At 35.1% G+C, this 13,436-nt stretch overlaps 1 protein-coding gene across 1 annotated transcript; it reads right to left on the reverse strand.

Moving 5' to 3' along the window:
- Nucleotides 1-2,904: 2,904 nt before the first annotated feature.
- SULTR3;5 (sulfate transporter 3;5) lies at nt 2,905-8,713 on the reverse strand. The gene is made up of 12 exons (XM_086602780.1): nt 8,219-8,713; nt 7,903-8,122; nt 7,632-7,803; nt 5,267-5,332; nt 5,038-5,151; nt 4,729-4,845; nt 4,490-4,616; nt 4,085-4,371; nt 3,806-3,996; nt 3,609-3,691; nt 3,391-3,467; nt 2,905-3,312 (listed from the first exon to the last, which is right to left on the reverse strand). Exons 1-12 carry the CDS (start codon nt 8,532-8,534, stop codon nt 3,067-3,069), a joined length of 2,016 nt encoding a protein of 671 aa, XP_086458906.1. The 5' UTR covers nt 8,535-8,713; the 3' UTR covers nt 2,905-3,066.
- Between the last annotated feature and the right edge of the window lie 4,723 nt (nt 8,714-13,436).

Here is a 13,436-nt window from a genome sequence, read left to right on the forward strand (position 1 = left end):
TTCGCTAATCCCAAAAGTATCCAATCCCATCAAAATACCAAACTTCAAACCTATCAGTTTGTGTAATATGATTTATAAAATCATTGCTAAAATCTTTGCAAATAGGCTCAAATCCCTCCTATCTTTGTTCATATCCCCACATCAAGGCGCTTTTGCACCTAAAAGTGACATTGGTGATAATGTAGGAGTAGTTCATGAAGTCCTACACAAGATTAAATCCATGAAGAAATAAAAGAAGGGTTGGTGTGCTATCAAGTTGGATATGACTAAGGCCTACGACAGGGTAGAATGGACATTTATTGCTCAAATCTTCCACAATTTAGGCTTCTCTCCTAAATGGATCAAGCTCGTCAATTTCTGTCTTTCCACTATGCAATATAACATTCTTGTTAATGGTATTCCTTTAAAAACTATCATCCCCTCGATCTAAAGGAATAAGATAGGGTGACCCTCTCTCACCCTAAAACTATTTATTTATCCTTGTGTCCGAAGCTTTGTCAAGGCTTTTCTTCAAAGCTGAACAATCTGATCTCTTAACTAGCTTAAAGATCTCTAGACGTGCTCCTGGTATTTCCCACATGTACGTTGTATGTAGATGACCTCATAGTTTTTTTTGCAAGACTTGTATTAAGGATGTGGAGATTGTAAGTGATATTTTGGATGAATACTGTGAGGCTTCAGGGCAACTCATTAACTATGACAAGTCCAATGTTTCTTTTAACCAAAATACCCATATTCACCAACAAATAATCATCAAATCCATTCTTTGTATCAATTTTGTAGGTCTCCCAAAGACTTTTATTTGGGCTTTCCAATCTATTTCTCCAAGTCGAAAGTTCAAGATTTTTCTTTCCTTGCTGACAAAGTTACAAAAGTCATAAATGGTTGGCAAGCTAGTCTCTTGTCCCAGGCAGGTAGAAGTACTCTTATAAAGACAGTTGCCCAAGCAATCCCAATCTATAGCATGTCACCTTTCTCAATCCCTATTTCCATCACTGAGAGATTAGACAAGCTGTGTAGAGACTTTTGGTGGAAAGGCTCCCCTAATTCAAAAGCTATTTACACATGCAAATGGGATAAAATTTGTCAAAAGAAAGAAGATGGTGGTCTTGGTCTAAGGTTCTTTAAAGAGATTAACGTGGCCATGCTAGCTAAGTTGTGTTGGAAAGTTTTAAATAGAGAAGAATGTTTATGGACACAACTAATGAGAGCCAAATATGGGGAGTTCTTTAACGATGTGTCAGAAGATCCTAAAAGCCCCTCAAATCCTTCTTTCATGTTCAGAAGCATCATGAAGGCCAAGGCAGTAGTGGCTCGTGGGATGGTTTGGCAAGTTGGTGATGGAAGTAAGATAAATTTTTGGAATGACCCATAGGTGTCCCCTTCTTAGGGGTTTACAAGCCTCTGAGACATTGGGTGGAGGCACAAGACATCCCCAAAGTGACGGTTAAGTATGCCCTTTTAGCTGGAGAGTACTGGAATGAACCTCTTTTAGGATCTCTGCCTATGCCTATCAGGAGTGCTATTACATCTACCATTATTAGAGCCAACATTCTTGACAAGCTTGTGTGGCAATTCACCAAAAAGGGTAACTTCTTTGCCAAATCAGCATATCATGTTGCTGCATCTCTTAAAGTTATATCTCCCCAAGCCTCCACCAGTTCTTTTAATCCTAAACTTTATTAACAAATCTGGCAACTCAAAATCCCTTACAAAGTCCAAAACTTCATTTGGAAGGCTTCTCACAATATTTTTCCTACTTGTGAGGTTCTTATCAAACACCACCTAAATATTGACCCCATGTGCTGTCAATGTGACAAGACTTCAGAGGATCGTTATCATCTCTTTTTCCTGTGTCCGTGGTCAAGAAGAGTATGGTTCAATTCCAAGTTTTGCCTTAGAACAGATGAGGCTAACTTTGATGTGGCTAACTGGCTATCTTTTTGCCTAAGTATCAAAAAGCCTATTGATATTAATGATATGTGCTCTCCTACTATTTTCTGTGCTATTATGGATGCAATATGACAAACTCGGAATAATAAAAGATTTCAAGGCTCTAAATTTAACCAGCAGTCAACTCTTCAACATGCTTATAATATATTGCAGGATTGTAATAGGGCTTTTACTAATGATGCAGAGGTTACTGATGAACAGATGGAGAATGATAGCACCTCAATGTTGGATTAATCCTCCACCTAGTTTGGTAAAACTGAATTTTGTTGTCATTTTTCATAAAGATTGTTATTATGCAAATATAGTTGTGATTGGCAGGGATAGTCAAGGAGAATTCTTAGGAGGAAAAGTTAGTAGAGTCAAAGCCATTTCACTTGGAGAACCAGAAGCCTTAGCAGCGGAACTGGCAATAAATTATGTAGTCTAGCAACATTGGAGAGGGGTCATTGTAGAAGGGGATGCTAAATCAGTCATCTTAGCATGTGCATACATGATCTCAGCATCTTCATGGACTTGGAACCAAGCTCTGTGCAATATTATTTCTATGAGCTCTAGTAGTTTTAATTCCATGTTATTCAGATTCACTCTTCGAACATGCAACATGTCAGCTCACAAACTGGCAAAATGGGCAAGGTCGAGGGAGTCTTTATCTGTACTAGATGTATGTAATAATTTCTTAAACCAGTTTTTAACTAAAGAATAAATAAGGTGTCCCTGATTTATTCATGGTCCTCACTATCAAAATAGAAATAGAAAAAGAAATGTATATAGTGCCTTTTAGGGTACTCTGACCAAATTGTAACTCCCCGTTACCACTTGATCGATAAAACACTTTCCAATCATAAACTACCAATTGAGATTTGGAGGAAAATGCATAAATCATAAGCCAAGCAAATTCTGATGAAATATTGAAGTAAAAATGATGACCTTCGCAATAAAATACAGCATATATAAACAAATCACATTTTCATATATTAGCGTTGTCTCTTCCTTTCAACTAATTGCTGACCGTCACCAGCTTAAACTCAAACACTATATATAGCATTGGACACATGTTTGTTTTCAAACGCACTTGAATGTATGGTTAATGACTACTATCAAACATATTTGACTCTAATGTCTGCTCTTGCTACTACTGCTACATCTACTTAATTTATCATCATCGATATAGGTATCAGTCTCTGTGGCATTTGGAGTGTTTTTAGAGCCAGACTTCTGTTTCGACTCATTAAGATTGAAACGACACGCTTCAAGTGCCTCCTCCATTGATATGAATACCGATTCCTTTCCAATAATATTTATGAACTTTGATGACATCAACTTTTCCGTTATCTCTATCGTAGGATTTGATATACAAACCTGCACAACACAGATGCATAAAAATTTGAGTTTGTATATTTTTAGCTCGGGGAGAACAATGAAGAAGCTATATTATACCTTTATTCCATTTAGCTCTGCATTTCTTCGAACTTCGTATAGCATTTCAATACCAGTTGAGTCAATAGATGTAACTCCTAGAGTAGTAAAACCATTTAGCTAAGTATTAGTCACATAAAATTTAAGACCAAACTTACATGTGGACTAGTTTTCAATAGACGATACTGTAAATAAGTTTTTCGTTCTTGCAAATACATCACCAGAAGGTTTATGCTTACCACCCAAATCCAAGATAACATGCTCAATATCACTCCCTTTTTGGTCTTTTAAGCCTCCTCCCTCTTGGATCCATCTTGCTATTCTGCTTATTAGAAGTTACATCGATAAATTAGAAAAAACTAAGAGGAAAGAATATATTACAATGACAATATAACCACAATTAATTCAACGGCTTGTTTGTCTTTAAAACATTTACCTATCTCTCACGTAAGCACTATTAGCAAAGTAAAGAGGGGATCCAAGCTTTAATATCATAACTCCTGGCACTGTACTTGCAGAAGGATATTGTTGGGTATCACGATACAATGTTGAATCTGGCATACGTCCAACACATGAAACGGGAGGCCTTGCCACATATAGAAGTGCTCTGAGTATTGACAGCCCAACCTAAAATGACATACCCAAAAATTGATCAATATCCAACTAACATATTTATGCAAAAGAAACCTTCAGCAAAACCTTGAGAAAGACCTACCGATATCATGAGGCCAACATCCATGCTAACTAATGTGACTCCGAAGAAGGCAGACATTGCAATACAAAAGTCAAACTTGTCAACCTTAAACAATCGATATGCCTCCTCATACTCAATTAGTCCAAACATAGCAGCCATAATGATTGCGGAAAGGGCTACAAGAGGAGTGTAGCTAAATAATGGAGCTAAGAACAACAGAGTCAACATCATGCAGAATGCCATGACAATGTTTGACATTGCTGTCTTACATCCAGCATTGAAGTTTACTGCTGACTTCGAAAATGGTCCTGCACAACATAACACCATAGCCAGTGTCAAATTAGCTAGCTGAAGAACGCCATTGTGTTGTCATTAAAGTTTTCTCATACGTATGAAAAAAAATGAAATAAAAGTGAATCATTGAACCTGTGGTTAAGTAGCATGAAGTAAAAGAACCAACAATGTTCATAAACCCAAAAGCTATCATCTCCTTATTCCCATCTATTTGGTCATTTTTCATCATCGCGAAACTCCTTCCTATTGCTATTCCTTCCTGTGTAGAGAACAGAGACACAAATTTCATGTTATTATAATAATAATAGTACAAAAAGTGATGGGGAAAATAGATTTCTAATGTTGTACATCAACATTTATGATAAACTTACTGCTAATGCAAGTAAGCCTGTGATAATCCCAGCTCTTACAACTGTAGGTAGATACTTTGGATCAAAATTCAATAATTGAATGGAAATGGGGTTTAAGCCTTTGCTCAGGTGACCAACCTATAACAATAAGTACATTATTTAGATAAGACGTATTAATCAAGAAATTAGAGGCATTATTTTTTAACAAAGTGAAAAAATGGTCAATGCAAGAATTCCCATTCATTCTAGCCTCCTGTGTGATGCGTTGATACTGGCATTCCATGTTCGTAACAATAATAACGATTATAAAAAATGACTAAAAACACTTACAGTTGTGATTCCATGCTTCTCAGCATGTGCAAAATAAGCAAATAGGCATCCCACTATCACAGTCAAGATTGGACCAATTGCACTTACCCAGAATAACTTTGGGTTCTTCTTTTTCTGCAAATTTTATCCAATTGTCGAATTATAAATCAAATAAGTGCACAATAATTACGAAACAGAAGGAAAAAACAAATTTCAGTAGAAAAAAACCGAGAAAATAGCTTGTACTCACCAAGTGCCTTGTGAAGAGGAGGAAGGTAAGGAAGATGATTCCTACAACAGCACTCTCCCACCTCCACTGTAGTAAAATTAGAATGTACATTAACGAGATGGAGTAACTAATAAAATCTCATATATATAACTGAATTTTTCCTTTTTTTCTGGCTTTTACGGCAGTATCTATTCTCTAAAGCATTTTTGCTACATTTCTATAAAGATTCGATCAACATGAGGCTCATGTTTCTTTACCAAAAAAACATGAGGCTCTTTCAAGGAAACATTAACTGCTTCATATTTTACTAAGTATTGTATGTGTTTGGACCATGGACCAAAATATCGTTGATATGTCCATATCGTCGATATATGTCCATATCGTCGATATTTTGGTCCATGGTCCAAACACATACAATACTTAGTAAATCCGATATATATCGGTATTTTGGTACACCGATATCGATATTTTCGACATATATCCACCAAATATAGTATCTTTTTTTTCCCGATATATATCGAATTTCCGATATAAAAGTTTATATCGCTGATATAATCGATATATCCGATATTTACGATATATATTGTTTGACTTTTTGACTATTTTTTAATATAAATCCGATATTTCCAATATATTTCTGATATTATATTTATGATATTTTAAATAGTTTGGACTGATCACCAAAAAAATGGATATATCTGATATATATCGGTTTTTGGGTACACCGATATATTCATCGATATCGATATTTTGAACCTTGGTTTGAACACATATAAAAAAAAAAAAAAAAAAATGACAAAAAACAAATTTGCCTTACTAAAAGTTTAGGTATTTGTTACTGACGGACCAATAAGACTCAAAAAAAAAAACAATTATTACAAGTGTGTTATTGGTCCAAAAAAATAACAATTATTATAAGTGTGCTATTAGTCCCAAAAAGTTGAATTCGAAAACCCCGAAGCTTAAGCGACCGGCCAGTTTTGTTAGTTTCAAACAAAAACCAAATGGTGCAGAACGGACTAAGTCCAAAACTAAAGTCCAAAACGATTTAATAAACGATGTTTTTGGGATTTAGGCCAAAACGACTTTATATTTTTTTCAAAGTCAAATCCCAAAGAGGCCAAAACGAGCTTTATATTTTTTCAAAGTTCAAATCCCAAACGGTTTTCAAATTTTTGGATTCAAACCATCAGACACGTATGTGACTATGCGTGCATATTTCCAGTGTTTAATGTTAGTGTTAGAACTAGAATATAATTTTTAAGTTTTGGGGTTAGAAAAGAAGAGAAGAGAATAGAAGAGAATGACTGAAAAGTCACGTTGGTTTGGGAGGTGTCCAACACAAAATAACTTTTTGGAACCAACAACACACTTGTAATAATTGTTTTTTTTTGGATTTTTTGAGACCAATGACACACTTATAATAATTGTTTTTTTTTTTAGAGTCTGTCACAACACAATATGGGATCCGTTAATAATAGGACTCAAAGTTTATGAGGTTTTATCAATCTGTTATTGGGTTTTAACTAACATGAGACAACTCAAATACTCAATAATACCAATGAGGCGAAGAGCCATAATACTGATTTAAGGTTCTTGCTTAGAAGGACATGAATTCGATAGGTGCCGCAACCAGGTTTAACTTGGACGCTATGCACCCACGCGGTTGTGCCTATATGGACAAACCACCCTGTTCACCCAACATACTAAGCAGGGCCGGCTCTGAGATTGTGGGGCCCCAGGCAAGTTTTTAAAATCAGATTTTTGTAAAGCCAACAGATCAAGTTAAAATCACATGCATATTGTTTATAGAGTAATAATCCATGTTAAGGGTCTTTTAACATCAAATTGGCGACTGATCTACGGTGATAACCTTACACATTCTATATTCCAGCTCAAGTTGGACTCCACGTGACACTTTTTATAAATTGAACACAAAAAGTATTGGTTCACCCTAAGTGGAGCCTTTTTAGTTGGCCATTTCGCGGGGCCCTAGGTGGGCTGGTTGCCTACCCCTCAGAGCCGTCCCTGATGCTAAGTAGGCTAGGAATGACTCGAACCGAAATCCTAATGGATGGATATCAATTACTTGAGCTACTCTGTTGTAAGTTTCAAATTTGTACATGGATACTGGAAACTCAAACAAGAAAATGATACCAAAATGTGTAACTTGTCATAGTGAATTAGTGAGGCTGGTGATCTTTAATTTTCGAACAAGTAGATTGTGAGTACGGTACGTTGAGCTTGAGAGTGGAGCTGTATGTTTTGGTATTAATAAACAAGAACTTTTAAAGCACAAAACATCAACCAGCCAGCGCCCTCTCCTGTGAGTTTGACATCTATTTAGCCAGATTCAACAATATACGACGATCGAGAATGGTAATACCTCGTGTATTTGGCTAAATACTGACTTCGTAACAGAGATGACATCAGTTTGATGTGTAAACTTCTTTAATCCTAACATGCCCTTCAATTGTTGCAAAGAGATGATGACCGCTGTGCCACTCATAAATCCAAGAATTGTTGAATGTGATAAAAAGTCTACCAAGATTCCAAGTCTGTGAATAAAATTGCAGAACTAAACAAATAAACGTCTGTTCAAATATTTATATATAAGACATACTTGGTTATCTGATAGATATGTCGGTTGTTTATACCTGAATAATCCTAGGATTGCTTGAAAGATCCCGGTAATGAATGTAGCAGTAAACATCAAATGTAGGTACAATGCTGGATCGTCTTCTTTTCCGGCTACGTGACCGGCTACATGACCTATTTGTTCAGCCAAAAGCACTGAAACAGCGGCCACGTTACCTACAGCAAGATCTTTAGAGCTACCAAAAACAGCATATACCAATGGAGGCACAAAGCTTGAATCTGCAAAAAAAAAAAAAAACAGAAAGAATAACGGTCATATTGCAAGAAAGAAAAATTGACGAACGAAGGTTTTTCTATAGGGATGCGTAAGCTTACAAAGGCCGATAATAGGAGGAAGGTTTGCAAGTTTGGCATAACTTATTCCTTGAGGAATGGCGAGGCTAGTAATGGTAATACCAGCAAGGACATCATATCGAAAAAAACGAAGATTATATTTTGGTAGCCATTCAAAGATCGGTAAGAAGTACTGCAACGCCTTTTTGGCTTTACCGAAGGGTGTCTGGTTCTGAAACTGGCGGAAGGGATCGTCGGGGAAGAAAGTTTCTTTCAAATCAGATTTTAAGGATGTTCCAAAGCTTCTTGTGTTGGAAAAGTTCACCTCATGGTGCACATGTTCACCAGATCCTCTCATGGCTCTTTTTTACCAAAGAGAAGAGGTGATATGGATTGCAGAGGAATGAGGATCGAGGTTAGCATGTAAGGAGACAGAAGATTGGTTTATAAAGAGTGATTACAAGAAATGACACACGTAAAACATTCTTGGATTGGATGGACTAGTCAAAGCCTTAGGTGCTGTAATTATTTGTATGTAAATAGTTTCAATTAGATGCACGAATGGATTTTATATGGAAAGTAGCTGTCAGAATATTTTGACAGTAAAATATATTAAGAGGACTCTACTTGAAGAGAAAGCTACGGATCCGCAACATACTAGTACTCGGGAGCCATCCAGTTATTTGCGCAGTCTTGGGCTCTTGGCCACAGTTTTTTAGCAAAAGAATAGGGAAGTTTTTCCAGTAAACCTATGTAAGAAGTTCAAAGTAGGTTTAGATTTTTTGGATAAGCACTTTGGCTGCACATTCTGGTTGTTTTAGTAGCAGCTGATCTCTATCCTTTGTGGATTTTGTGCAAAACTGTTAATATAAATAGATATATGTAACAGAATTTATAAAGAAAAAAAAAAAAAATTGGTTGAGGATTATGATTTGTAAGACTACTAATTGCATAGTTTCAAAAATATAGGATTGTTTTTTGGGTTAACAAACATTACCCCCACTAGATGAGCCAATTAGGATTTGCCCCCACTAGATTAGAAATTAGGGTCTCCCCCAAATACACACAAAAAAACACGGTAAATCTAAATTGACTTTTTTTTTGGTGTATTTGGGGGAGACCCTAATTTCTAATCTAGTGAGAAAAACAATTTTTTGGGACCAATGACAATATGGGTCAATATGGGTCCGTCAGTAATAAGACCCTTTTTTTTTTAATGAATTATCTCATTTTGAGAATGAGATAATGGTTTCTAGAAATTTTTACCAAACAAATATTTTTAAGTCTAAAAACAATTATAAGACTCAAATACATTGATTATATGTCATAAACTGGATTATCTTAATAGTTGCCAATTACATTTCATTCTATTCTTGATAAATTACACCACCTAATAATTCTGAGACATAGCGTAAGAACGATTCACTAGTCTATGGAGATCCTTCAGATATTTACACCTAATCATCGTCAGAGGGATAGAATTCGTATACATTTGGCTCATAGAAACTTGCATGTACGTTGCTGCTACTCTGCTAGTGCATTATTTTCTAGAGATAATTTGGCTAATATTTGCTCCATATATCATTTTATTTATATCAAACAAATTAAGAGGTAACGCAACGATTTTATGGAAATATATTCTTAACACTTTTAAGGACAAAATATAGCAGTGCAGATATCCTCTTTCAATTCAAGAAATGAATCTTGCTCAAACATGTTGTTTTTCATCATCTGAGCTAAGATACATATGAATTTGGGTAGCAGGTTCATATACGTCTCTCATGGAGTCATGGTGGCGTTTTCTTCCTTTATGAAGCCATGTCCACTCAAGTTAGTGTTTCCTTTTTGTTGGTGGATATATCATTAATTCAAGTTTGAAGCGTGGTCAACTTCAGTGTCCTTAATGGCTTATTAGGGTTTCTCTTTCTAGCTAATAAAAGTAAAAAAGATAAATAATTCAACCCAAAGTCATACTGACATAAGATTGATCGAGTGTTTAGCGTGAAATTAGCACATAAAGTTAAAAACCCAAAGATTATTTGAGCTTGACTTCTATGGGCGCACTATGTTAGTACTATTTTATAGCGAGAGGAATGCTAATAGCAATGCTCGTTTCTCCCAAAACCAATTCAAGTCTACAAATTAGACACGAATATATAATGTTCTTATGCATTATAATCGCTTAGTGCTGGCTGATCTCATGGATTGCGTGATGGAGACAAGATATTTTCGTCACCTTGGTGATCAGGTGTGTTTTTTTTCATGTGTTTCACACTACTAAACATAATCTTTCTTAGTTTCTTTGTGCTTCTTATTAGGGTGTCACGTTTTTTCTGACAACCGGCGCCGATTTTTCCGAAATCTGATCTGATTATTTTCCGAATTTGGCAAGAATATCTGTGTTCGGATATCCAAATTTTCTGAAAGGTAATTAGATCAGAATTGGATGTGTTTTCGAAAAAAAAAATAGGTTATAAACCAAGTAAAAACCCTAGATAGAACCTTGTCTCTCTCACACCTTTAAGATCATGAAAATCAAGACCGGTTATTTTTGTACGTGTCTCTTTTTCCCTGTATTTCTATTTATTAAATTAATGCATTAACATGTTGACAATGCTTACTAAATGAACATGTGTTAAAAGGTCTAAGTTGCTTACTGAATTAATACAATAGGTTCAAAATGAATATATTACCTAGATAAAATTAAAATAGTTTTTGTAAAAGAGAATCCGATTATATGATTCAAATTTCCGATTTCCTTCTAAATTTTGTTGACTCTGAAATTTCTGATTTTTTCTAAATTTCTGAAATTTCTAAATATGAAATTTCACACATAAATAAAACAAAATTGGATCGGAATTGGAAAGGATATTACCATCAGAAAGGAAAAAAAAAAAAAAAAAAATCCATCCTATCCGAAGTCACCACCACTGGTTCACTGTTGCTAACAAATACATCTTATGTAGCATTAATCTTGAACTCCCCCATCCTCTCCCCTAAAACTAAAATAAAAATAAAAAAATGAAAGCCAAATGGTAACAGTTCGAAATTTCTTTTTGGATATTTTCCGGACAACCTTCTTATGGGCCAAACACTATATGTTAATCCCAACTTGGATACACAGATCGGATGATATATTGATATGGATACAAGTAATTGCGCTGAGAGCCCAATTTTCCCAAATCTTTTCGCCTGAAGTCTATTTTAATTTTAATTTCACCATAAGTTCTATGTAAATTTAAACTTCATATGAAAATATAAATTTACATACGAAAATTTCAAATTTATTTTCATATGTAAAATACTATATGTAAATTTAAATTTACATAGGATTTATGAAGAAATTAAAATTGAAAATGTGTCCTTTTGCCGAAATTATAAGTAAAAAATGATGACGTCAGCCCGGTTTGGGACTTATGGTGAAATTAAAAATCAAGGTGGACTTATGGCGAAATTATTATTGGCTTTGTCCTTGGGCAGTAATCTCTGATATGGGTATTTGGACCCTAAATTTAGGTTGGTCATGATGTGTGAGCAGTGTTCTAAAAATCGGTCTAGGTGCCTGCCTAGGCGGTGCCCAACCGACTCGCCTAGGCCTAAGTTGGTTCAAAAAGCAGTCTAGGCGGGCTAGCATACTAATCGGCCTCTAGGCGGTCTAATCGGCTCAATTTTTATTTTTATTTTATTTTATTTTCAAAGAATAATTAAATGTTGAAAATAAAAAGCCCATAATAAAGTCTTAAGATTTAAATGAGTTTAAAAGACTAGAGCCCAATGTAAATTCTATGCCACTATAAGATAGATAATATGTTTTTATATGAATTGGAAGTTGCTTTTTGGTCTCTCTATTCAACTTGAGCAAATCACTTGCCACATTCTTCAACTGTGTTACGCTATTTTGTAATAAGTATTTTTGTTTATGTTTATTTTTTGAATTATGGTAAATGTTTGATTTTTTTACTTTTTGTAGTATGGCGTGTGCACAACTGATCTTAGCACTTTTCAGTGTTTTTTTAGAAATTTACTTACTACGTGCTAAAACTCAATAATTCCTTACTCACTGTTTTTCTTTTAGAATGCCAATCTAGTTCGAGTAGGGATTTCGTTCCAACTTCTAAGACAAGAATCTAAATGATCACAACTGAAATCTACACCTTGGAGAACTAAGTGAGAAGGATTTGATAGATAATTTTTTTTTTACACAAGTTATCTAAAATTTGTAAGTTTGTTTTATAGTTAAATGAAAGAGAGAGAAAGATAGGGAAGTATTAATCCTACTCATGCAAGGCCTAGCTACAAGTCTTTTAGAAACAGGTCACTACAATCTCAAATCCCTAACATAATATACCTATTTCTAAACATATCATGCTAGCATGTGGAATTGAAATGGTATTTCATCTCTGAAATATCATTCCAACTCCTAGTTCTACTTTACAACAGTTGATCAGATATTTGTCAATCTCTGTTATTTTGGGACAGGATGAAAAATAGAACCTAAGTCTTTTAAGTAGTGATTTTGGAATCCTAAATTTGTAGCTTGATCCTCACATGAGCATCATTAACCCTCCCCTTGGGAGAGTTTTAGCTCATGATCCTAGGATTTGATTAAAACTACAAGTAAGATAAGTAAAAAGAGATAGAAAGAAGAAATGAATACAAAGCCAACTAATTACCTAAGGAAAACAGAAGTTTTTATTCAAGAACTAGAAGGTGTAGTCCTCCATTAACAAGTTACAAACTTTTTTTCTTAAAACTAAAAACTAAAAACTAAAATTAAAGACATGGAAGTAAATGAAAAGTAAAAGTCAAGGAAGTAAAAGCTAGCCAACTCCCAAAATCAGCCCCCCTTTACATAAGAGAGCCTTTTTCTCTTCTCCCACGTGAAACACTCTCTTCTCATTTATTTTTCACTTATCCACAACTAACCCCCATTTGACACCTTTCATTTTTTTAGATAATCATCACCTAAATCCAACCAACTCATTAACTTCATGTAAGGTGTCAAATTTGCACCAATTATTTGCACCTTTGTCTTGACTTGCATGATGACTCATCAAATCTTATGAGCCCGCCTAGTGGGTCCACGTATAGTGTCCAGTGGCAGTCCGGTCTTTTGACATTTTTACAACTTCCCGCCTATGCGTAAAGTTCGTCACACTAATCGTCGAAGCAGCTCACTCATCGCATTCGGAGTCCTGGTTCAAGAGATATGAGCTTCGGAAGTTTGACGCTTCTGTGCACGTAATCCCATTTCTGACTG

This window comes from Coptis chinensis, chromosome 3 (assembly GCF_015680905.1).
Source record: "Coptis chinensis isolate HL-2020 chromosome 3, ASM1568090v1, whole genome shotgun sequence".
Classification (NCBI taxonomy): Eukaryota; Viridiplantae; Streptophyta; class Magnoliopsida; order Ranunculales; family Ranunculaceae; genus Coptis; species Coptis chinensis.